The 27,045-nt window shown below is 36.0% G+C and overlaps 1 protein-coding gene across 1 annotated transcript; it reads right to left on the minus strand.

The window, feature by feature from the left end:
* Positions 1 to 1,349: 1,349 nt before the first annotated feature.
* LOC121222076 (uncharacterized) lies at positions 1,350 to 27,045 on the minus strand. Its single transcript, XM_041101973.1, has 13 exons — positions 26,909 to 27,045; positions 26,628 to 26,799; positions 10,536 to 10,562; positions 9,552 to 9,752; positions 9,032 to 9,480; positions 6,258 to 7,424; positions 6,038 to 6,165; positions 4,311 to 4,363; positions 3,742 to 4,237; positions 3,015 to 3,661; positions 2,455 to 2,930; positions 2,269 to 2,377; positions 1,350 to 1,406 (listed from the first exon to the last, which is right to left on the minus strand). Exons 1-13 carry the CDS (start codon positions 27,043 to 27,045, stop codon positions 1,350 to 1,352), a joined length of 4,119 nt encoding a protein of 1,372 aa, XP_040957907.1.

Genomic DNA, 27,045 nt, shown 5'->3' on the forward strand with positions numbered 1-27,045 from the left:
TTAAATGCACTCCCACATTCGGCCAACCTACAAAAGGGATAAATGGACTTAAATTAATTTGTATTCAGCTGAACATAATTAAGAACATAATCTGGACAATTTAAATTCACATAATTAAAACTAGACACAATTAATTAAGTTAAGACATAATTAATTCGGTTAGGACAAGACACATTAAAAACATGGAATAAAAACATATTTATAAGCAGTAGGATTTAAGAAGACTTAATAACATGTAATAAAACACAATTAACATGCATACTTAAATTCGTCCAGATTTTAGACCAATTAAACAATGATAATTAATTAAGCTATGTATAACTAATTAAACTAATTCAAATAATTAATCCAGCAACTATATTAATGTCTAAATGAAATTGAGCTGAATTAAATTTTATTAAGCTGAAATTAAGCTAAGTTCAGCTTGCAACAAGGTTCATGGAAGACTCGAAGGGCTGGTCCGAATCTCCTCGATGTGTCCCGCTAGGGTATCGTCCGACACTTTGTCTACTAAAGCCGATAGTGCCCCTTTGAAGTGCTTGGCTCACAATCGAGTGATAGGACCTCAGGGCAGCTCCAAAGGATCCTTGCTCGAGCTAGTTATGACTTGGGGCATGGCCGTATCAATTCCATTCCGTCCATCACCGTCCCCAACCTAAGTATTCACATAAGTTTTGGGATAACACACCTCTATTGTGTTAGTTCAACTTTGAATCCTTAGCCACTTCCATCCATTGAATTCTGAAGCATTCCAAAGCCCCTATTGAACATATTTTGAGCCTATATCTCTTCTTCTCGATAACCTTATTTTGAAAAGCTAACATCCTACTCCATTCACGATCGGGCAAACCATTACGACTCAATTCTCTCATCGAGGTGTGCGCGTATCTCTGGTTGCAACGAATGCATAGATTCATGCACGATTGGCTACATTGCATAATGGCTGGATGTTTGGCTTCTCCAAGAAACTATTCGGCCAAGGAGTAGCTGCCCATTAAATTTCAAGCTGGCCGAACAACTCCCCAAGGCAGCTTTGAAGGTGTTCACATTTTCCAACTTTCCCATTCACACCTTGATTTGTCCAATCAGCTTCTATACATGTATGGGTAAAGTCATGAACGTCCAAGGGGGGAATGACACATTAATTCAGCACATTGAATGAATAAAGTGCTTGCACAAAGGGGAAAACGAATTTATAAGGTACATGCTGCCTTTCATGAACCAGCTCATCATTAATGCTTCAATTATGAGGGATGCATGGGACATGCACCTAGCATTCGGCCAAGGGGGGATTCAAGGGATCTTAAAGGCTGGACATTCATGGCCTTAAGAATTTGATACGATGTAGCCTAACGAAACAGACTATCTTCGTATGTTACGGATCTAGGAATGTTGTAAGCACGTTCCTGCAACAAGAAAACAGCAAGGAATTAAAGAAATAATCATGGGTAAATATGGGTAAAAGAAAAGAACGAAAATGGAAGGAAAATAAAGTTGTTGGCGATTAAAACAAAAAAAATTCAATCGGTGAAGTCGAACGCTTCATGAAATGGCCAAGGCAGCAACTTGAGTGTTCAACAATGGCAAAAGTAATCGTTGGGAATAGAATAACGTTAAACTCGAAAGAACCTGCACAATCTACTGAGCAAACCCGAATCGAATCTGTTCAACGTCAAAAGGACTTGGACCCTCTAGATAGCGATCTAGGAACCTGAAGTATCAAGAAAATTTGACACAACAAACTAAGTCTGAAATGCCAAGGAAAGTTCAATGAAGAACCGAAATTGAGAGAAATTCTTTCAGAACTAATGCATTTGTGTCCTATTTCAAACTGAGATGAGCTGGAAACAATCTTTCAGAACTATTTCAAACAATAATAGACAGCTGAAATGAGCTGGAAACAATCTTTCAGAACTATTTCAGAACTATTGAAAACTTATTATCAAGCGGTAAACATAATGCAAACACACTTATATACTCAATGGAACTAATGCAAATGTTACACTTCAGTATGTAACACATTATAGAGCTTAGTTTCTACACTAATACAAGCTGTAAACACTTGCAATCTTATTCATTAAAACACAAACAACATCGAATTAATACCAAAACATACTTAAATACACACATAATACATAGTAGAATCTAAATACGTCACATATTAGCATGCAACATGTTATAAAGCCTATGTTCTAAGGCATGAACATGATCGAATAAATCTGGAATCATAGCACAAGTAAGGAACAAGGCTTCCCTAAATTTCTTTACCTTAGATCGAGTAATAGGTCCTAATGGTAAGACCTCCGGATCAGTTTGCTTTGTTGGTGTGAGCGTGCGCACATCATCCCCCCTTCTGGAAAAGGATTTGTCCTCAAATCTGTAGAATCATCATAAGGGGTTAAATCAGTAACATTAAATGTGGCTCTCACATTGTATTCTCCCGGCAAGTCTAACTTGTAGGCGTTGTCATTCACTTTCTCCAACACCTGAAAAGGACCATCACCACGCGGTAACAGGTTGGACCGCCTCTGGGCTGGAAATCGTTCCTTTCGGAAATGAACCCAAACCCAATCTCCTACTTCGAAGATGACTCGCTTTCTGCCCTTGTTTGCTTGCTTTGTATACTGTTGAGTCCTTCGTTCGAGGTTCTCCTTAACCTGTTGATGCAATTTCTTCACGTATTCTACTTTTGCTTTACTGTCCCTGTTCATCACTTGTTCCTGCGGCAAAGGCAACATATCTAGAGGCGTAATAGGATTAAAGCCATAAACAACCTCAAAAGGTGACATCTTAGTAGCAGAATGTACAGCATGTTTATAAGCGAATTCAACGTGTGGCAAACAATCTTCCCAAGTTTTGATGTTCTTTTTAACGATGGAACAAAGTAAAGTAGATAAAACTCTGTTAACAACCTCAGTTTGCCCATCAGTCTGGGGATGACAAGTAGTAGAAAACATAAGTTTCATACCTAGTTTGCTCCAAAGAGTCCTCTAGAAATGACACAAAAACTTCACATCACTGTCAGAAATAATCGACCTAGGAATACCATGTAATCGTACAACATCTTTAAAGAACAAGTTAGCCACATTAACAACATCATCAGTCTTATGACATGAAATGAAATGTGCCATCTTCGAGAACCTATCAACCACAACAAATATACTATCCCGACCTGTTCTAGTTCGAGGTAATCGCAAAATAAAGTCCATTGAAATATCAGTCCAAGGGGATTCAGAAATAGGTAAAGGTAAGTACATACCATGTGGTGAAACCTTCGATTTTGCTTTCTTACATGTCACACAACGTTCACAGTAGCGTTCAACGTCCCGGCGCATCTTAGGCCAGAAAAGATGCTCTTTTAAAGTGTGTAATGTTTTAGTGACCCCAAAATGACCCATCAATCCACCTTCATGTGCTTCACGGATCAGTATATCACGCATTGAACCCTGTGGAATGCATATCCTATTTTCTTTGAAAACATATCCATCATGCCTGTAGAATTTTCCATCTGCACCTTTCTCACAAGCATTATACTTATCGCAAAAATCATGATCATCAGAGTATAACTCTCGAATATATGCAAATCCAATCAAATGTGAATCAAGATAACTCAATAGTACATATCTACGTGATAATGCATCAGCAACGACATTATCTTTCCCTTTTTGTATCAAATGACATAAGGAAAAGATTCTAAGAATTCAACCCATTTAGCATGTCGTTTGTTCAATTTATGCTGACCTGTGATATATCGTAAAGCCTCGTGGTTAGTGTGGATCACAAACTCCTTAGGCAACAAGTAATGCTGCCATGTCTCCAATGCCCGAATCAGTGCATACATCTCTTTATCATAAACCAGATAATTCAATGTTGCTCCACTCAGTTTCTCGCCAAAATATGCAACGGGCCTCTTTTCCTGTATTAAAACTGCGCCTATACCAACTCCAGAAGCATCACATTCAATTTCAAAAGTTTTATCAAAGTCAGGTAAGGCTAACACTGGTGCTTTTGTCAAACAATCCTTAATTTTTAGAAAGGCATCTTCTTGTTCTTTACCCCACAAGAAGCTGGAATTCTTCTTAATAATTTCGGTTAAGGGTGTGATAATAGAACTGAAGTTAGGAACAAACCGTTGATAAAAACTAGCTAAACCATGAAATGATCTAACCTGAGTAATCGATGTTGGTCGTGGCCATTCCTGAATTGCCTTTATTTTCTCATGATCAACTTCAACACCCTGTGCACTCACAATATAACCAAGAAATGTAAGTCTGTCAGTACAAAACACACATTTCTCTATGTTACCATACAATCTTTCTTCTCTCAAAGTCTGCAATACAGCTCTCAGATGTTCTACGTGATCCTGCAAAGTCTTGCTATAAACTAAAATGTCATCAAAGTTGATACGAGCTCGTTTCGGATGTAAAGACGAGTCGTAATCTTTCCCGATCGAAATTAGGTAGTGTCGGAATTGAATCAAATTCAAGTCTTGGTGTTTGAAGTTGGATGGCTTTAGGAACAAAGGAGTTTAATGGGTTATTGTTTGCTGGGTAATTCGATGAAACAAGATCGAACCCTTATTATCAAATAAGGACCCGGGCTTAAGGTTTCAAAGAAAGAAATGGAAATAGGATAAAAATCGAGACCCTCTATTTAGCAAAATAGGAACCTACGGTATGAAGAACGCCACACCAATGGGTGATAAGTTCGAACAAAGTCAGATTGACGCCACTCGTTAAAGATAAGTCAATTTGAGCTTTGGAGAATAAAGAGAGTGAATTTCTCACTAAAATTATGTTTCATTCAGAAATTTGGCAAAAAGTCCTTTTACAAGAAATTCAACAACTATTTATAGCCTTTCTACTAGTAGCCGAATGGACAAATTCAAGACTTAGTTTCTAAGTAAACAATAAACTAAAATTCAGCATGAATGCAAAATTATTAGCCCATGTAGATTCGGCTGAATGAGAGCTCCAATGGTCATCTTCTAGATGGGAAAATGCACCTTGAACATCTTGGATGTGCATGAATAGGCTAGGTTCGATCAATGATCATAATGGGGTCATTCATGAAGCAACTATTGCTGAAAAATTACCATCATTAATTAGCAACTTGAACAGTCATTTGGAAGTGTGAATGGACGGTTTTGAATGACCATAAGGTGTGAACATCATGAACCAAATAGCCACAATGTACCCAGCAATGTGAAGGAAATAAATGGCAGCTTTGGAGAATGGAAAATCATCTCTTTTGGCCGAATGGTCACTTAGAGAACTTCAACAATCAGCACACCATCTTTAATATAGTCCATGCATGTATCATTTGGTGCATTGAACCCAACATGCATGCATCTTCACATCCATTGAATCTTCATGCATGAATCTGCCCAATGAATCTTCAAATTCGGCTGTACCTAAAAAACACACATGAACTTAATTAATTTCAATCAAATTAAGCTGAACTAAGTAAATACATAATGTGAACATCCTAATTTAACATTGAAACAACTTAAATATTAATAAAGCATGACACAAATTCGGTTGAACAGATTTAAAACATGTAATAATTTAGACAAACTAAATGAAATCAAGACATCTTTAATGTAACTAAATTAAGACATATTAAACACTTATATTAAATAAAAACATATTAATAAGCTGTAATAAGACTTAATTAAATGCTTATTTAATTGGTTTAAAATCCAGCAGCAATTTAATTAGCTAGAACGAATTTCAACTTCAAAGAAGTTGAAAATATTCAGCTCGTCTTTAAGCTCTTTGCTTTCATTTTCCTCAATCCGTTCCACCAATGCTAAAATAGCATCTTTAAATCGTTTAGCTCTAGCTCGCGTTATCGGACCAATGGGCAGCTTAATAGCTTCTTGTTCGTTCTCCATTTGGTTCGTAGGCAAGCTCACATCAAAAGTACACAACACAAAACTTTCCAATAAAAGATCGCAGAACATGATTCATTAGTCGCATAAAAGTACTAGGTGCATTACTTAAACCAAAAGGCATCACTAACCATTCATACAAACCTAGCTTTGTTTTGAAGGCTGTCTTCCATTCGTCGCCTTCTCGCATGCGAATCTGATGATATCCACTCTTCAAGTCAATTTTGGAGAAGATGACGACTCCGCAAAGCTCGTCCAACATGTCATCAAGTCTAGAATAAGATGACGATACTTAATTGTAATTTGATTCACAGCTCTACAATCTACGCACATCCTCCAAGACCCATCTTTCTTCGGTACTAACAACACCGGAACAGCACATGGACTCAGACTTTCTCGAATATAACCCTTGTCCATCAATTCTACAACTTGCCTTTGAAGCTCTTTCGTCTCTTCAGGGTTAGTACGATAAGCTGGTCGATTTGGAATGGTAGCACCTGGAATGAAATCAATCTGGTGCTCAATGCCACGAAGAGGTGGTAATCCCTTCAGTGTTTCTTTTGGAAACACATCCTCAAACTCTTGCAAAAGGGACACAATCGATGCAGGCAAATCAGTAGGGAACTCAGCAAATAAACAATGATCTTTAAACATTAAAATAAACAAGGATTGGTGAGAGGAAAGACATTTCCTGATTTCTCGACTGCTTGCATATACACTTATCTTTTTCTTCTTCTTTGCAACTTCCTTACTCTTTTTCAAGCTTGTTTGATCTTCAATTACTTGACTCGGTGTCAAAGGAGCCAAAGTAATCTTCTTACCTACATGCATAAAAGAGTATCGATTTGTAAAACCATCATGCATTGCCCTCTTGTCATACTGCCAAGGGCGCCCCAAAAGAAGGTGAGTAGCATCCATCGACACAACATCACAAAGGACCTCGTCCTTGTAATTTCCAATTGAAAATGGTACAACCACTTGTTTCGTCACTTTAAGTTCTCCACCGTCATTCAACCACTGCAACTTGTACGGATTCGGATGCTTTGTCATCTTAAGACCTAATCTGTCAACCATCACTGAACTAGCAACATTAGTACAACTACCGCTATCAATAATCACAACATATACCTTATCTTGAACCTTGCATCGTGTGTGAAAGATAGTCTCACGTTGTTGCTCGTCTTGCACCTGTTGCACATTCAAACTACGTTTGACAACCATGATCTCCATAAATTTACCAGATTCAGCAACTTCTAGGTCATTCTCTTCATCTTCTTTAGTCGGGAGTTCATGTACTTCTTTCTCAGAATCTAACTCGATCTCTCCATCTTCTCGCATCAACATAACCCTCCGATTAGGACACTGGCTAGCAACATGTCCTCTACCAAGGCACTTAAAGCACTGAATATCTCTTGATTGTTCTGGTGCCACCATTGGTTGTTTGCCACGTCCATTATCAGCAATGGGAGGCTTTGGTTTGCTGGATTCGCCTGGCTCTCGAATCCGTAGTGGTGGTTGTGGTGCTTGTTTCCTGGTATTGTTAGGGGTATATAAAGGATTCGAAAAAGATTTAAATGGAGTATTACCTCGAGTAGAAGCTTTTCTACGTTGTTGTCACTCAATTTTGATCGCCATATGCACCATGTCATCCAACTCAACTGATGTGAGCTTGCCTACGAACCAAATGGAGAACGAACAAGAAGCTATTAAGCTGCCCATTGGTCCGATAACGCGAGCTAGAGCTAAACGATTTAAAGATGCTATTTTAGCATTGGTGGAACAGATTGAGGAAAATGAAAGCAAAGAGCTTAAAGACGAGCTGAATATTTTCAACTTCTTTGAAGTTGAAATTCGTTCTAGCTAATTAAATTGCTGCTGGATTTTAAACCATTTAAATAAGCATTTAATTAAGTCTTATTACAGCTTATTAATATGTTTTTATTTAATATAAGTGTTTAATATGTCTTAATTTAGTTACATTAAAGATGTCTTGATTTCATTTAGTTTGTCTAAATTATTACATGTCTTAAATCTGTTCAACCGAATTTGTGTCATGCTTTATTAATATTTAAGTTGTTTCAATGTTAAATTAGGATGTTCACATTATGTATTTACTTAGTTCAGCTTAATTTGATTGAAATTAATTAAGTTCATGTGTGTTTTTTAGGTACAGCCGAATTTGAAGATTCATTGGGCAGATTCATGCATGAAGATTCAATGGATGTGAAGATGCATGCATGTTGGGTTCAATGCACCAAATGATACATGCATGGACTATATTAAAGATGGTGTGCTGATTGTTGAAGTTCTCTAAGTGACCATTCGGCCCAAAAGAGATGATTTTCCATTCTCTAAAGCTGCCATTTATTTCCTTCACATTGCTGGGTACATTGTGGCTATTCGGTTCATGATGTTCACACCTTATGATCATTCAAAACCGTCCATTCACACTTCCAAATGACTGTTCAAGTTGCTAATTAATGATGGTAATTTTTCAGCAAGAGTTGCTTCATTATTGACCTTATTAAACTCCATTGGCCGAATGTAGCTGCTGCCAATTTTCCAAGTTCGTTGAAGCTCTTCCTTGGTCTATATTCAGCCGAACATTGATTCAAGACCATTCATGGATCTTAGCTCAAAATTAGTTCAATGTTTACTTAGTTTTTAAGTATTGAACTTGACTATTCGGCTACTAGTTACTTAAGCTATAAATAGTTCTTGAATTTCTTGTAAAAGGACTTTTTTGCCAAATTCTGAATGAAATATAATTTTAGTGAGAAATTCACTCTCTTTATTCTCCAAAGCTCAAATTGACTTATCTTCAACGAGTGGCGTCAATCTGACTTTGTTCGAACTTATCACCCATTGGTGTGGCGTTCTTCATACCGTAGGTTCCTATTTTGCTAAATAGAGGGTCTCGGTTTTTATCCTATTTCCATTTCTTTCTTTGAAACCTTAAGCCCGGGTCCTTATTTGATAATAAGGGTTCGATCTTGTTTCATCGAATTACCCAGCAAAAAACAACCCATCAAACTCCTTTGTTCCTAAAGCCATCCAACTTCAAACACCAAGACTTGAATTTGATTCAATTCCGACACTACCTAATTTCGATCGGGAAAGATTACGACTCGTCTTTACATCCGAAACGAGCTCGTATCATCAACATAATGTTGCATTTCAACAATGTTTGCTATTTCAGAATTTAAACCTGCCAAAAACCGAGCCATAGTCGCCTCACGGTCCTCAACTATGTTTGCACGCATCATGGACATCTCCATCTCCTTGAAATAGTCCTCAACGCTCCTGTTGCCCTGTTTCAAGGTTTGTAATTTCTGAAATAAATCTCGATGATAGTGAGAAGGAACAAATCGTCTCCGCATGATACGCTTCATATCTTCCCATGTTCTCACTAGACCTTCACCTGTACGTCGTCGACTAATCAGTAATTGGTCCCACCATACTAGTGCATAGTCAACAAACTCCATAGCTGCTAGTCGAACTTTTTTCTGTTCTGAGTAGTTATAACACTCAAAAACGTGTTCAACCTTGCTTTCCCACGTCAGATAAGCATCTGGATCTGAACATCCCTGAAAAGAAGGTATGGCAACTTTAATGTTAGAAATATTATCGTCAACTGTGCGTCCTGGTCGTTATTCACCCTTGGTGAATGTTTAATGTCATTTTCATCATTATGTTCATTATGGACAGATTGTGAACCACCCCCTTCAATCTTGTCCAAACGAGAGTGTATAGGCTCTAATGCATTTTCTAATAGACGTTGCAAGGTGCGAGTAATAGCTTGCATTTGCAAATCTGGTGGTTGATCTCCACCACGACTACGATCTTCTATTCCTGTCATCTAAAGCAACACACAAGAATACAGATAATGAGTTAAGTAAAACAAAAGTAAAAGTCCTCACAGCACACTCTCAAAACCTCTCAGTTTTCACTCCAAAGAACTGTGCACTCAAAAATAACACTCAACGCTCGTGTTTCACTCGGGAGAATGCATGAATGACTCTTTTGTCTCCCCTTCTGTTCTCACAACGCTCAATGCCTTTTTCCCTCACAATTTCTCGTTTTTTTTAGTTCTTTAAAGGACTAATCCAACATTTCAGAACCTGTTATAATTGCATTGGCTATAAGGAAAAAACACACGGTTAGAGAGAAAAAATAAATAAACAAAGGGAAAGGATAAGAAAAGAGTAAAAGGATAAGAAAATAAAATAAACAAGGGGAAAGGATGGAATTTAAATAATTTAGTTTCTTACTGCAAAGAAGTGCTTTATAACATTCCTAGCACCGAACAAATAAGAATAGTTCGTTTCGGTTGATATCCAAGCACTTCTCAATTACAGAGTACAAAACTAAACATTATTCAACATTTCAACATAACAAAACACACTTTTTCTTTCCCAAACTTGATGAATTTCAATTCCTCTTTTTTTTTAATCTGATTTTTCTTTCTCTTTTTGTTTTTTGTTTGTTTTTTTTTGAAATTTCGAAATTGATATATATATTTTTTTGTTTTGAATTTCGAAATTTTCTTGTTGGAGAAGAAAAGTACAACAATTCCAACCCTAGGCTCTAATACTAGATGATACGATGTAGCCTAATGAAACAGACTATCTTCGTATGTTACGGATCTAGGAATATTGTAAGCACGTTCCTGCAACAAGAAAACAGCAAGGAATTAAAGAAATAATCATGGGTAAATATGGGTAAAAGAAAAGAACGAAAATGGAAGGAAAATAAAGTTGTTGGCGATTAAAACAAAAAAAATTCAACCGGCGAAGTCAAACGCTTCATGAAACGGCCAAGGCAGCAACTTGAGTGTTCAACAATGGCAAAAGTAATCGTTGGGAATAGAATAACGTTAAACTCGAAAGAACCTGCACAATCTACTGAGCAAACCCGAATCGAATCTGTTCAACGTCAAAAGGACTTGGACCCTCTAGATAGCGATCTAGGAACCCGAAGTATCAAGAAAATTTGACACAACAAACTAAGTCTGAAATGCCAAGGAAAGTTCAATGAAGAACCGAAATTGAGAGAAATTCTCAAACGTAATTGTTTTCATAAAATCATCTACCCTGAATACATCATTTTAATATGTATTCATAAGTACAAAAGAGGGGTGTTGAATGGAAATTCGTGGCTGTAATCAAAAGGGTTTAAAATAAGAAGTTATAACTCCTTTTGGCGTCATTTTAATAGCAGCCATACATTTAAAATTCAAACGACAACCTCCCTTGTTCTTATCCTTGTATAATCGGCTACACATGCACACACACACTCTTGTGCACAAGCGGTCATGTGCTCCTCACATGTTTGGACGCCACATGGGCTGCGACAAATGCATAGGACACTTGCCTTTACATAGGACACGTTTCGGCTGCTTCTGGACTCATCAGCTGGAGTTGAGCTGGTGGAGCTGAGTTTGAGCTAGCTAGAAATGTACTGAGCTGAAATGAGCTGGAAACAATCTTTCAGAACTATTTCGAGCTGAGATGAGCTGCATGCACATATTTGAGCTTCAACCGAGCTAGAAATGAGGTCTTAAGCTGCTGTCTATTATTGTTTGAGCTTCAACCGAGCTAGAAATGAGATCTTAAGCTGCTGTCCTTTACGTTTCCTTATGGTAAACAAAACAAACATGCATTAAAGTAATGCAAACTTATTGAAAACTTATTATCAAGCGGTAAACATAATGCAAACACACTTATATACTCAATGGAACTAATGCAAATGTTACACTTCAGTATGTAACACATTATAGAGCTTAGTTTCTACACTAATACAAGCTGTAAACACTTGCAATCTTATTCATTAAAACACAAACAACATCGAATTAATACCAAAACATACTTAAATACACACATAATACATAGTAGAATCTAAATACGTCACATATCAGCATGCAACATGTTATAAAGCCTATGTTCTAAGGCATGAACATGATCGAATAAATCTGGAATCGTAGCACAAGTAAGGAACAAGGCTTCCCTAAATTTCTTTGCCTTAGATCGAGTAATAGGTCCTAATGGTAAGACCTCCGGATCAGTTTGCTTTGTTGGTGTGAGCGTGCGCACATCAGAATTCTTCATGGCTAAGCATACATGCATGCACCAAGGGGGGAGGAAGTGTACATTCGGCTAATGCATGAATCTGCCAAATCCGTGAACCATCTTTAATGTTTTAGTGTGATCCTTTTTAATTGTTGTGTGAACACATTAGTAGCCGAATATCAATAGGCATTTTAGGTTTATAAATAGTTGCTTTGTAAACTTTTGGAAGAACTTTTGCCAAATTATTAATCGAACTTTTGTTCTTGTGAGGTTTCTTCCTCTCTATTTCATTTGAGTGTCGAATTGACTTATCTAGCTTGCTAGTGGCATCAACCCAAACTCTTCTTTGAACTTATAACCAACCTTGGTGTGGCATCCTCTAATCTTTTTATACCTTTGGTTCCTACTTCTTTATAAGTAACGGGTCAAGGTCCATCTTCTACCTTTCATTTATCCATCTTAAGCAATACAAGTTCGGGGGCGATACTCTTTATAGTATTGAATCAATCTTAAAGCTTGAGTTCACATACCTTTCCATCCTCTCTATCTAATACGATCTCGGTTTAGTAGTTGAGTCCGAGTCGTTTAGTTCCCGATCATAAACGAAGAAGTAGAATAGACGAGAAGGAGATAGAATATATTTGTGTTCAAAGAAGTAAGATAAGTTCGTGCAAAGTTGGATGTGGATTTGGTTTAAGTCGAAAAGGTATAAATAGAATGGACGAGTTCGGTTTAGGATAATTAAGAAATGGTATTTGGTTTTGGTACGTTTTGGTATTTGGGAATTGGTTCGAAATAGTATGGAATTGGTGCGAAATGGTATGGTATTTGGTACGAATTGGTAATGGTTCAAAGAGGTCAAGAATGAACCAACACTAAAGAAAAGTGTCGACCCGAAACTTATAGGACCTAAATGAATTGGAAATTGTTGAAAAGGACCTTGACCCGATACTTAGGAAAGTATGAACCAAAGGTATCAAAGGTGAACGCCACACTCGGGTTTAAGGAGTGATAAGTTCGGAAAAGACTCGGAAAGACGCCACTAAAAAGCTTGGATAAGTCTTACGGGTTTCGAACGAAATTTGAGAGAAAATGCCTCACAAATTTGGCAGCAATTCGCTAATTAAAATGTCAAAAGTCCCTTACAAAGTGAAAATTTAGCTATTTATAATAATCCACTAGGCTAGCCGAATGGTCACTTAAATTCCTTAAAAATTAAGCAAATGAATTACTTAAATGGGCTAGCTAGATTCGGCTGAACTTGGAGCTCCAATGGTCACCTTCTAGATGGACAATTGAACTTGGAGCTTGAGGGAGTAAATGGCAGCAGCTACATTCGGTTGATGTGCTTAAAGGAGCTCATTTAATTGGCAACTATTGCTGAAAAATTACCAGCAATTAAGAAGATGTTGAGTAGTCACTTTGAGTGTGAAAACCAAGTTTTGAAGAGTCTTTGAATGTGAACACCTTGATCCGAACAGCCATGATGTATTCAACAGTGTGTAAGCAATAAATTCGGCTGAATGGTCACTTAGGAGACTTCAAACAGCGGCCAACTTCATTCTCCCATTCATGCATGTGCCGTCCCCTTCATGTACCCTCTTTTAATACCTTACATGCTCCAAAAACGTTCATGGATGATGTACCTGCAGCAACATTCATCAAATAATTCAAATTCATGTTTAGACACATTAAATTAACACTAAAATGCTGCACATTAAATTCGGCAGCCTTAGGACATAATTAAAACAAGTAATAAAGTTAACATATTAAAAACAAGCTTAAAAACATATTTATAAGCTGTATAAATTAAGACAAAATTAATAACATGTCATAATAACTAAAATATCATGCATAATTAAGTTTGACCAGATTTAAGACCAATTTAATAACGAAAATTAGTTAAGCTTGTAAATAACTAATTTAACTAACTCAATTAATTATTTCAGCTACTATATGATTGACTAAGTTATTTTGAGCTAATTTTGAGCTGGTTCGAATTTAATGAGCTGAAGTGGAGCTTAATTCAGCTCGTAACAAAGTGCAAGGAAGGCTCATCGAGTTTGTCCAAGCTTCATCAATGCGTCCAACCAAAGTCTCGCCCCAAACTTGATCTACTAAGGCTGAAACAGCCTCCTTGAATTGTTTAGCTCGTGATCGGGTGATTGGACCTTGAGGCAGCTCCAAAGGCTCCTTGCTCGAGCTAGGTTGGACTTGAGGCATGGCTGTATCACTATCTACTATTTGCTTTATTTCTTTATTAAACTGAACCTATCAAATATTAAGCCTAGCCTATCTTTGAATCCCTTTTATCTACTTCATGATGCGAACCTGGTTGCATCATGTTTCAACACAACTCAACGTCATCAAGAGTGGCCTAAACTTTAGGGGCCCAAGTGCAAAATGAAACTCAATCCAGCTCAATCGAGTTTAATTCAGCTCAATTTTAGCTCAATGAGCTTGTTCTTAGCTCAATGAGCTCATTTTTAGCTTACTTTAGTTTGTGTTTATTTTACTGGAATAAATAAATAAATTGCTGCTAGTTAAATTAGTTAATTAGTTTAAGTTAATAAATTTGTTAAAATTTGGACATATTAATTTTTTATGTTAAATGTGTTTTATTTGTTTTTCTTAATGCATATTTTAATTTGTCTAAGTCTATTGCATGTTTTTAATGTGTCTTAGTCAATGCCGAATTTAATGTCTTGTTAAGATCATATTAAATTTGTCATAAGTTAATTATTATGTTAAATTAGTGTGTCTAAATTATATTAATGCATGTTCAGTTGAATTTTGTGTGATTTAATGTTGTTCATGTGTTTATGTAGGTGAGCTGAATGTGAAAATGTGTTTAATGCAAGGTTCATGAATGGCTTGGTGCAATGTATGGGAGTGTGCATGCGCAATTGAGGTTCAATGGAAGGCCTTTAAGGGAGCACAAGTACTTGGGACATTCATACAAGAGGGGGTTGCTGAATGTTCATGCATTTGCACATTCATGGACCGAATTTATGGAAGAACATACCCTGGGACGTTTCAGGCATGTTCCATATATTTTCAAGATGGACAATCAAGTTTTCAAGGCACTTTAAAGCTCCATTCAGCTAAGGGAGATGTTGGAACAATAAGGGGCTGCACATCCATGGAATTAAGCTCTCTTCAAGGTTAAGAATGCATGAATGCATCTAGCGAAGCAACATGATGTTTCGGTCAATCCATGAATCATCTCCAAGCATGAACCAATTTTTAATGCTTCATTCATGCTCATTTAGCCGAATTTAGCTACAGCAAATTAATGATTTCTTTCTAGAATTTTCTAACATATTCATGGCTGAATTCTTAGCCATTAAGTTGCCCATTCGGCTAGCCGTGCCTGGTTCTATAAATAGTTGATTAATTTCATTGTAAAAGAACATTTGACATTATATTGAATGAACTATTGTTCCTGTGAGGTTTTCTCCTCTCCAATTTTGTATGAGTCTCGAGTGACTTATCTAGCGAGCTAGTGGCGTGAATCCGAACTCCATTGAACTTATCACCGAACCGGTGTGGCGTTCAACCATTTTATTATACCTTTGGTTCTTACCTCTATATAGGTAACGGGTCAAGGTCCGCTTCTATCCTTCATCAAAATTCACCTTAAGCAATATAAGATTCGGGGCAACACTTTTTAGTATTGAAACATTCTTGAAGCTTGAGTTCAATTTCCATTCCATTTTATCTATCAATTTATAAATTATTTCTTTATTAAACTGAACCTATAAAAAACATCAATCCAAGCCATCTTTTGAACCCAAATTGCCTGCTTCCGCTTATACATCTCCATAACTCAATTTTCACACGACATCAAAATAAAGACTTCTCGTCGATGATCGGGCAACTACATGAAACGACTCGATTAACCCGAGCCGGATTGCATGATTTCCGCTCATACTTAACTAAATTATTTCTTTTAAACAATTCCAAACGAACTTCTCATCGTAAACGATCGGGCAACTTAAGTGAACTCGACTTAACCTTTCGAGCCAGATCACGTTAGCTCAAAAGAACATTTCAAAATCTTACTCAAAATTGGGATGCATAACCCAATGCCAGGATGAAAAATAGAAATGGATCTTACCTTGTTCTTTGTTGGAAACAAACCCCAACCACGAAACAGTCGAATGGTATAGTTTCAAAAGTTAGAATTCCATAATCCAAGTCCCTTAGACAATGACATAGAACAAAAATCACCGGGATCAAAGACAAGGTTTTCTCTTATCATTTCACTTTGACTTGAAAGTTTCATGACTAGCATTGTAGGAAGAACATGAAGCAATTTTAAGTCATTATCCAGCAAATCATACTCGAACCTTTTAAGCCAAAATATAGAACAATTTCTAGAATCAAAAATTTGATTTTGACTTTACAGGCCAACGAAATTCACATGTTTTTTTTCGAACAAAATAAAGATAAAACTTGGAGCAAATAGAAGGGGTCAACACATTGATTCAAAAAAAAAATTGATACTCACCTTCACTCGACATCATCTTAGGAATAAATGCTCCGGGTTTAAAAACACGGTTTTGATCAGTTGTTCCGCAACGTAATAAAAGAATCATTTTCACCAAGACATCACACATGCCAAGCAAACAGGATTTAGACATATATACATTCAAGCAATCAAACCCTTCATATTTCATTTGCACATATATTCTTATACAATAGGGTTTTGTGCAAAAATATAAAGAATTTACATAACCATCACAATCGACTAAATCAAGCTTTTTATTTGAATAATTGCTATAATACACATCCAAAGTTTGCTCAGGCTGAATTAATCCAACGTCATCAATAGATTTTTCAATGCAAAACACATCAAGTAAACAACTCTTCATGCTTCCACTTAAAATGGTATTGTCAACAACAACTAGGGAATGACAATTAACCAAAGCAAAATAAGGAGGTCTTTTGAAAACTATGTCACCAGAAACTTTCTCAACAACAATCAACTTTAATGGTCGTGATTCAAAAACATTGATGAGTCTTACCTTTACATGATGAATCAAGAATTTTATAACCAGCAACATAGAATGAACAAGGAACTATTTTAAATTATAATCAAGATCTCTAAATTTTGTCTCCGTAGTCAATGGCCAAGCAACAAAAAAACATAAATGATTCACACAAAATTTAGAATGCTTGAGTTTCTCACATATCAAACCAAAATAACAAATCTTGGGTTTGAACACACGAGCTTGTTCACTTGATTCAACATGCAACAAGGGTTTCTTGGTTTCCAATGTCCCACTAATGTTAATCAAAGAAGATGTGATCAAGCAATCATTCAAACAGTCATAAAATTCAAGTCTCACTCGATCAAACTTACACAAGCATGCAAAATTTACCCAATGAAGCAAAAACGTTTCACCACCAACACTGATGCGATCCCGACTACATCATGTTACAACACAACTCGATGCCATCGAGATTGGCCCAAACTCGAGGGGCCCAAGTACAAAATGAAGATTTTAATTTCAGTTTGTCAATTTGGTTGCTGAAAAATAAGTACTTTGATTCATTAATTTTTAGTTATTTTAGTTTTTGTTTTTAATTATGTCATAGTTTGCACATCATTAATATGTCTTCTGCATTTAATAAAGTCATGCATTATGTAACTTTCATGTTAGTTAAGTTTGCATTTCAAACCATGCATTTAAGCATCTTAGTTTAATAAATGAGTTGCTGGACATTTATTCAACTCATCTTAGTTTAATTAATTAGTGTTTTTGTTGAACTTTATTTAATAAGTGTTGCTCTTAATTAATCTAGTTACTAGGAATATTTATTGATGCATGAGTTTAAGTTTATTTATTTATGCTTCTTTAATTAACTAGTTGCTGGAATAGTTAATGCATATGTTTAGTTTATTTACCTAAGTTAAGTATTTATTCTTGATATGTTTAATTAGTGTTTAATATGCTTAATGAGTTATTTTAATGTGTTTATTGCAGGAGTTTCTTTAGCTCACAATCGTTAAATTTCAAAGCTGTTACAACTTAATTAAAGTGACCTTTCAAGTGCTATTTGAATACAAAAGAAGGAGCCGTTATAAAGGGGGTTTAATACATTATTTAAGGAAGTTTCAAAGAGCATTATATACTCTTTAAATTTCAGCAGCAACCCTTTTCAGCTACCAGCTATTTTTGTTCTTTCAAAAGAATAAATTAAGCATTCAAATCATCATTAAGGAGCTGATGTCTATTCGGCTAGCCAATGGACAGTTCAAGAGTCATTTTCAAGCCTTCATGGACATTTATTCAGCTGAATTGAAGAGAATTCAATGAAGGAGTTATTTGTTTCAAGAATGCCAAGAGACTTGAACTTTAATTCAGCTTTTAATTAGCACATTAAGATGAATGCTTGTGACTATTTGGCCACCCAATTTTTAGCACTATAAATAGGTGAAATCAGATTTTGTAATGGGCTTTTGCTAAACTTTTGCCAATTTTTTTAATGAAAATTTGTTTCTATGAGGTTAACTTCCTCTCCAATTTCGTGCGAGTCTCGAGTGACTTATCTAGCGAGCTAGTGGTGTCATCCTGAACTTGTTTTTGAACTTATCACCAACCCTGGTGTGGCATTCATCCATCTAAATATACCTTCGGTTCCTACTTGATACAATCCGCCTCAGTGTTGAGTCGAGTCGTATTTAGAATCACTCGATCGTCTACGAAGAAGTAAGGAACAAATGAATAGCTAACAAGTATAATTGGTGAAATAGGCTAAATATTGTTTTATAATATCAAAGGTTCAGAAAAATGGCTAAATAGATGATGTGATCCGGCCCGATTGATTGAGTCAGGTTCACTTAAGATGCCCGATCGTCGACGAGAAGCTCGTTCAAATTTGTAGATAGATGGAGTTTGAATGTTTTATAAGCGGAAGGTAGGCAAAATGGGTTCAAAGGATGGGTTTTGGTTTGATGAAAGATAGGTTCGGTTTAACAAAGAATTAAGTTACAAAGATGATAAATAGATGGAAATGGATAAAGAACTCAAACTTTAAGAATGATTCAATACTAAAAAGTATTGCCCCGAGTCTTATATTGCTTAAGGTGAATTTTGATGAAGGATAGAAGCGGACCGTGACCCGTTACCTATATGGAGGTAAGAACCAAAGGTATAGGAAGATGGTTGAACGCCACACCGATTCGGTGATAAGTTCAATGGAGTTCGGATTGACACCACTAGCAAGCTAGATAAGTCGCTTCGAGACTCGAACGAAAGAAGAGAGGAGGTAACCTCACAAGAACAAAAGTTCTATTAAGTTTAATTGATCAAATTCTGTAACCTTTTACAATAAACAAGTAAGCTATTTATAAGCCTAAAATGCCTATTGATATTCGGCATCTATGTTGTTCACACTAACTTAAATTCTGTTCACACAGGTATTTAACATGTTCACACAAATAGCATTAAAATCCAGTTCATGCTTGAAGATGGTACATGAATTGGCCGAACCATCATGATGCTTCACTTGATGCATTCATGCATCCTTAGCCTTGAAGAATCTCCATAATTCCATGAATGTGCAGCTCTTTAATGATCCTACATCTCCCTTGGCTGAATGAGGCATTAATGTGCCTAAAATACTTGAATGGTCATCTTGAAAATGCATGAATCATGCATGAAACGTCCCATGTATTTTCCCCCATAAATATGATCCATGATTCTTCAAATACATGAACTTTCAGCAACTCCCTCTTGCATGAACGTCCCAAATGCATGTGCTCCTTTAAATGTCATCCATTGAACCTCAATTGTGCATGCACACTCCCATACATTGCACCAATCCGTTCATGAACCTGCAGCAAATTAAATCAGCAAGTTAAATGCATTTCAAACACATTAAATTAGCAGCATATGAACTCAATAATTTGCACATTAAATTTGGCCATACATATTAACAATTTTAGACATATTTAAAACATCATAATTAATTAAGTATTTAATTTAGATATAATTAAAACACTTAATTAATTATTTGTCCAGATTTTAACAAATTAACTAACTTAAGATAAACAACTAATTTAACTAATGACAAATTAAATGGTTTATTTCAGCAAAATAAATGCAAGCTAAAGAAAGCTAAAAATAAGCTCATTGGGTTAAGATTGAGCTGAATTGAGCTTGAGTGAGTTGACTTGAGCTCGAGTGAGCTGGAAACGAGCTAAACGGAGCTTAACGAAATGAAATTGAACTAATTCAGCTCGCATGGATTTGCAAACAATGCTTAGGGAGCTGATCCAAAAGTGTGCCCGGGGCATGGTCGTATCATCCCCTCCCTCTTTAAAGCGATTTGTCCCCAAATCGGGCCATTTACTTGCGAAAAATCGTTGAAGATTCTGAAAGCCACAATTAACTCGGATCAAAAGAAGCTCATTCGCATGCCCTCCCTCTTTAGGAGGGTACCACTTCACATTGTCACCTTTAAAAGAATAAAACGAATTAGTGACACGATGAAGATTAAACACAAAGGAACTTTTTGAGATTTGATTCACAGTTTGAACAAATAATCCAATACCGGGGTCGAAAATAGAAATCGTTCTTACCTTTTTCTTCGATGGAAACAAACATAAATCACAAGGCATTTGATAGCTATGGTTTTTGAAGTCAACTTTCCATGGTTCGATTACCTTAGGCAATGATATAGAATGGTGTTCACCGGGGTCAAAGACAAAATTTTCTCTTGCCATTTCAATTTGATTTGGCAATTTCATGACCGACTTCATAGAAAGAGCATTAAGAAACTCAAAATCATTATCATTCAAAACACGTTCGGATCTTTTAGTCCACAGTTGAGAACATTCTCCGAAAACAAAATTTTGATTTTGACTTAACAAACCAACAAGATTCACATGGCTCATTTTCAAACTTAAAGACAAAGTATCATACAAACAAAGATTGTTTACACATTCATTCAAACAAATTTTACGATGCTTGCTTTCTTTCATAGATGATTCATAATAGCAAACTCCAGGATTAAAGACATGATTTTGACTACTCGATCCAAATGGCAAAAAGAGTCCTTTTATCTCCAACAATTTACACAAATTAAACAACGAGGGTGTTAACATACTCAAATTCAAACAAGCAAACCCTTTAAATTTCATTCGAAAAGATTTACAAAAACATGGAAATTTCACACCAAAAATTAGATAATCCACATGATCAACACAACCAAGCAGATGATATGTCAACTTTTGATCACACAATTCCAGATTTTGTTGGTGTTGATTTATTAGCTCTTCATCAAAAATCTTGCCAATGGCGTATTCATCAATACATTTCCATTCCTTTTCAACATGATCAGTGAGAATGAACATTTTATATGGACTTTCATCTTGCGGATCCAAAACATGTATTCCATTGCAAGTTAAAGACAAACAACTAATATCATCAAGAAAATAATATTTTTCAAAAGCAAGAATCTTTTTATCATCAGACAAAACAAATGGGTCATCATCAATCAAAGAATGACAAGTAGCCACGTCAAAGTTTAGATTCTTTCTAAAGACCAAATCATCAACAAAGGACCCATCAACAATCGAAAAAGGCAGAGGTGCTTTAAAAATTTCAAGACTCATACCTTGCTTACCTTTTGGCATAGGCGAACTAGGATCGTTGAGAACACTACCTTTTTTAGCCAAAGTGAACCTTCTATCCATGGAAAGGTATTGAAGTTGAAACTTGTCAATCGGTTCCTTGGAAACCTGGAAAGAAGAAAATTTACACGGCAAACTTGCAAATGGGTTAGTTAGAACATTCCTCACTTTTGCTCGATTGCTTTCTCCCTTTTCACTCTTCTCTTTTTCAAACTCTTTTCTAATCTCAACTTCTTTTTTTCTCTCTTCATTTCCTCTCTCATTTTCAATTTTATTTTTGACCTCACTCTCTTTTTGGATTTCTTTTTCTTTTTCAATCTTTTCTTCTTTTCTTTCGATTTCTCTTTCTCGCTTGCATTCTTGTTCAATCTCAATTTCTTTTTCGAATTCTTTCTCTTCATTTTCTTTTTCTCTCACTTTTTTGATTTCTTGTTCCTTTTCTTTCATTTCTTTTTTTCGTCTCTCGATTTCATTCCATATATGCTCATTTTCTCTCATCATCATTTCTTGTCTTTCTTTTCTTCTTATTTCTTTTTCTTTTTGCCTCGCTCCTTCATTATAGGATGGAGATGTTACAAATGAATCAGCACTAAATGACTCTTGTTGGGTATAATTGGATCGACTTTCATAAAAAAAATGATCACCTCTTCGAGATTGATTCTTGGCAGATGAATACCTTGGTGCATACGAATGACTACTTGTGATTTCTCGTTCGTCACCTTGAAAAGCTTCAAACTCAAAACTTGCTTTGCTTCGTCTTGAGTTCCTCATTGAATAGGAATCATTGTATGAATCTCTTCTCGAATAATCATTGGATGTGTGCTTTCGTGATGATCTTGTCTTCGTCTCTTGACCCGGTGAGTTTGGCTTCCATCGGGCTCTTTCCTCCACTCGATCCAATCGATCATGCAACTTATCAAATTTTGATTTCACCATTCTACGCATCTCTTGCATCAAATATTGGAATTCTGATTCGGAAAATGTTTCTCGAGACATGATTAAGTAATGGAAAAGAAAATGTTAAAAAAATAAAGAAAATAAATACCTTACCACAAACCTCACAAATTCGCTCAAAAAGAAAAATTCACTCACTCTCGAGTTTGAACTCTCTTTTAGGCTTTTGCTCACTCTAATGTACTCACGCTCTCTTGCCTTTTACCACTCAACCTCGTCTCACAAATTCGTAATTCGTCTCGATAGACTTAATTTGCTGCTTGAGGGTCGGTTTCAAAATGGGTTACAAGGGATAACGTCGGGTGTAGGGTAGGCTAAATAAAGAAAAAATTGGTTTAAAGTGTGGCGTTGGGATGGGTAAATAATGGTAGGAAGGGAAACTTGATGATCGGAGTAATAAGAGATGAAAATAAAACTCACAAGACTTTTCACTTTTTTTTGTTCTTTTTTTTTTTTTTGCTCACTTCTTTTTTTTTTGAATTTCGATTTTTTTTTATACTCCAATACAATAGTAAGGTAAATACAATAAAAAAAGAGAAAATAAAATAAAATTACAACTCGAGATTTTTTTGATTTTTTTTGAAACTTTTTTTTACAAACCTATCTTTCGAGATAGCTACGAACATCGGTGCTCCTCGTTTTGCAAGCTCTGATACCAAATGATGTGATCCGGCCTGATTGATTGAGTCAGGTTCACTTAAGATGCCCGATCGTCGACGAGAAGCTCGTTCAAATTTGTAGATAGATGGAGTTTGAATGTTTTATAAGCGGAAGGTAGGCAAAATGGGTTCAAAGGATGGGTTTTGGTTTGATGAAAGATAGGTTCGGTTTAACAAAGAATTAAGTTACAAAGATGATAAATAGATGGAAATGGATAAAGAACTCAAACTTTAAGAATGATTCAATACTAAAAAGTATTGCCCCGAGTCTTATATTGCTTAAGGTGAATTTTGATGAAGGATAGAAGCGGACCGTGACCCGTTACCTATATGGAGGTAAGAACCAAAGGTATAGGAAGATGGTTGAACGCCACACCGATTCGGTGATAAGTTCAATGGAGTTCGGATTGACACCACTAGCAAGCTAGATAAGTCGCTTCGAGACTCGAACGAAAGAAGAGAGGAGGTAACCTCACAAGAACAAAAGTTCTATTAAGTTTAATTGATCAAATTCTGTAACCTTTTACAATAAACAAGTAAGCTATTTATAAGCCTAAAATGCCTATTGATATTCGGCATCTATGTTGTTCACACTAACTTAAATTCTGTTCACACAGGTATTTAACATGTTCACACGAATAGCATTAAAATCCAGTTCATGCTTGAAGATGGTACATGAATTGGCCGAACCATCATGATGCTTCACTTGATGCATTCATGCATCCTTAGCCTTGAAGAATCTCCATAATTCCATGAATGTGCAGCTCTTTAATGATCCTACATCTCCCTTGGCTGAATGAGGCATTAATGTGCCTAAAATACTTGAATGGTCATCTTGAAAATGCATGAATCATGCATGAAACGTCCCATGTATTTTCCCCCATAAATATGATCCATGATTCTTCAAATACATGAACTTTCAGCAACTCCCTCTTGCATGAACGTCCCAAATGCATGTGCTCCTTTAAATGCCATCCATTGAACCTCAATTGTGCATGCACACTCCCATACATTGCACCAATCCGTTCATGAACCTGCAGCAAATTAAATCAGCAAGTTAAATGCATTTCAAACACATTAAATTAGCAGCATATGAACTCAATAATTTGCACATTAAATTTGGCCATACATATTAACAATTTTAGACATATTTAAAACATCATAATTAATTAAGTATTTAATTTAGATATAATTAAAACACTTAATTAATTATTTGTCCAGATTTTAACAAATTAACTAACTTAAGATAAACAACTAATTTAACTAATGACAAATTAAATGGTTTATTTCAGCAAAATAAATGCAAGCTAAAGAAAGCTAAAAATAAGCTCATTGGGTTAAGATTGAGCTGAATTGAGCTTGAGTGAGTTGACTTGAGCTCGAGTGAGCTGGAAACGAGCTAAACGGAGCTTAACGAAATGAAATTGAACTAATTCAGCTCGCATGGATTTGCAAACAATGCTTAGGGAGCTGATCCAAAAGTGTGCCCGGGGCATGGTCGTATCAATAGATGTGTTCGGTAATAGTAAAAATGATGGAAGAATAATGGCTCGAGAAACAAGTAAAAACCAACACTAATAAGTGTCAACCCAACACTTATACGTTTAAAGAGATGGATAGAAAATTCAATCAAAACCTTGACTCACTATCTAGAAAGATAGGAACCTCGGTATAGGGTTTGAATGCCACACTTGATAAAGTGATAAGTTTGGGATAAAACAAAGAACGAGTTGATGCCACTAGCTTTATAGATAAGCCAACAAGCCTTTGAACAAAATCGGAGAAAAGTAATTCTCACCAAATGAACAGAGTTTCATTCAAAAATCATCCAAAAGTTCCATACAAAATCTGAATACACCTATTTATAGTGCTAAAATAGGGTAGCCAAATAGTCACAAGCATTCACTTAATGTACTAAATTAAAGCTAATTTAAAGTTCAAGACTCTTGGCATTCTTGAAACAAATAACTCCGTCATTGAATTCTCTTCAATTTAGCTAAATGAATGTCCATGAAAGCTTGAAAAATGACTCTTGAGCTGTCCCATGGCTAGCCGAATAGACATCAGCTCCTTAATGATGATTTGAATGCTTAATTTATTCTTTTTAAAAGAACAAAAATAGCAGGTAGCTAAAGGGTTGCTACCAAAATTTAAAGAGTATAAAATGCTCTTTAAAACTTCCTTCAATGTTGTATTAAACCCCCTTTGTAACAACTACTTCTTTTATATTCAAATAGCACTTGAAAGGAAATATGGCATTGCTTATCGAAACAACGAAACTTGAAGGATTGCGGATCTAGGATTATAGCAAACATCCTTCCTGCAGCATAAACAACACACAAACAAAACAAAAGAAAGGGAACAAAATTCAAAATTGGAGATGAAAAACTCGAAAGAACCTGCACAATAGACTATGCAAACCCAAATCGAATATGTTTCACGTCGAAGGACTTGGACCCTCTAGATAGCAATCAGGAACCCTAAGTATCAAGGAAGTTTTGACACGACAAACTAAGCCTGAAATGTCAAAGAAAGTTCAATGAAGAACCAAAATTGAGAGAAAATTCTCACAAGTAATTGTTTAATAAAAATTATCTAACCCGATTACATTGTTTGAACATCTATTTATAAGTACAAGGAAGGGGTTGTCGAATTTGAACTTGTGGCTGTAAGTAAAGAATTCAAATTTGAATATGAAGGAGTTATATCCTCTCTTGGCACCATCAAATACCAGCCACACATTTAGTATGTGTGAAACATTTGAAATTCAAACATTTGAACTCTTGTTCTTATCCCTTTGAATTTGGCGTCATATGTAGAGAAGAGGGCTGATTTCGGCCACACATGCACACACATGTGTCAAGGCTGTTACGTGTGTGATTCTCATGCTGGGATGCCACCTAGGCTACCACATGTGTATGGGATAGTCCCCGATACGTAGGACACTTTCCTGCTACTTTTGGACTCTCAGCTAGAGTTGAGCTGGTGGAGCTGAAATTGAGCTAGCTAGAAATGTACTGAGCTAAAATGAGCTGGAAACAAACTTTCAGAACTATTTCGAGCTGAGAAGAGCTGCACGCACATATTTGAGCTTCAACCGAGCTAGAAATGAGGCCTTAAGCTCCTGTCCATTATTGTACCTATATCAAAACATATCAAACTTCCATCAAAGTCTGGTAAATTTAATGGAAAACACAATTACAAGATGGAACACCTACAATTCTTATTCTTTAACACACTTACAATTTAGAAACAACTTAGAAACAATACAAATACTATGAACCCAATTGCAGAAACGTACTTAGCATAACATATACATACTTAAACGCATGAACTAGTAATATAACCAAGATATGTCACATATCAGCATGCAACATGTTATAAAGCCTATGTTCTAAGGCATGAACATGATCGAATGAATCTGGAATCGTAGCACAAGTAACGAACAAGACTTCCCTGAATTTCTTTGCCTTAGAAAGGGTAATAGGTCCTAATGGTAAGACCTCTAGACCGGTTTGCTTTGTTGGCGTAAATGTGCTCACATCATCCCCCCTTCTTGAAAAGGATTTGTCCTCAAATCTGTATAATCATCATAAGGGGTTAAATCAGAAACATTCAATGTGGCACTCACATTGTATTCTCCCAGCAAGTCTAACTTGTAGGTGTTGTCATTCACTTTCTCCAAAACCTGAAAAGGACTATGTTAGTGCGGTAACAGCTTGGACCGCCTTTGGGTTGGAAAATGTTCCTTTCGGAAATGAACCCATACCCAATCACCAACATCGAAGGTGGCTCACTTTCTACCCTTATTTGCTTGGTTTTCAT

This window comes from Gossypium hirsutum, chromosome D10 (genome assembly GCF_007990345.1).
Source record: "Gossypium hirsutum isolate 1008001.06 chromosome D10, Gossypium_hirsutum_v2.1, whole genome shotgun sequence".
Lineage (NCBI taxonomy): Eukaryota > Viridiplantae > Streptophyta > Magnoliopsida > Malvales > Malvaceae > Gossypium > Gossypium hirsutum.

What these genes read in the sequence shown, in the direction of transcription:
- LOC121222076 (XM_041101973.1), bottom strand. Translation starts at nt 27,045, where the DNA reads ATGAAAACCAAGCAAATAAGGGTAGAAAGTGAGCCACCTTCGATGTTG. An exon ending in GATACGAGCTCGTTTCGGAT is followed by an intron (nt 7,425 to 9,031) that starts GTAAAGACGAGT and finishes TAACAATACCAG; the next exon opens with GAAACAAGCACCACAACCAC. An exon ending in CCATGTGCTGTTCCGGTGTT is followed by an intron (nt 6,166 to 6,257) that starts GTTAGTACCGAA and finishes ATCTTATTCTAG; the next exon opens with ACTTGATGACATGTTGGACG.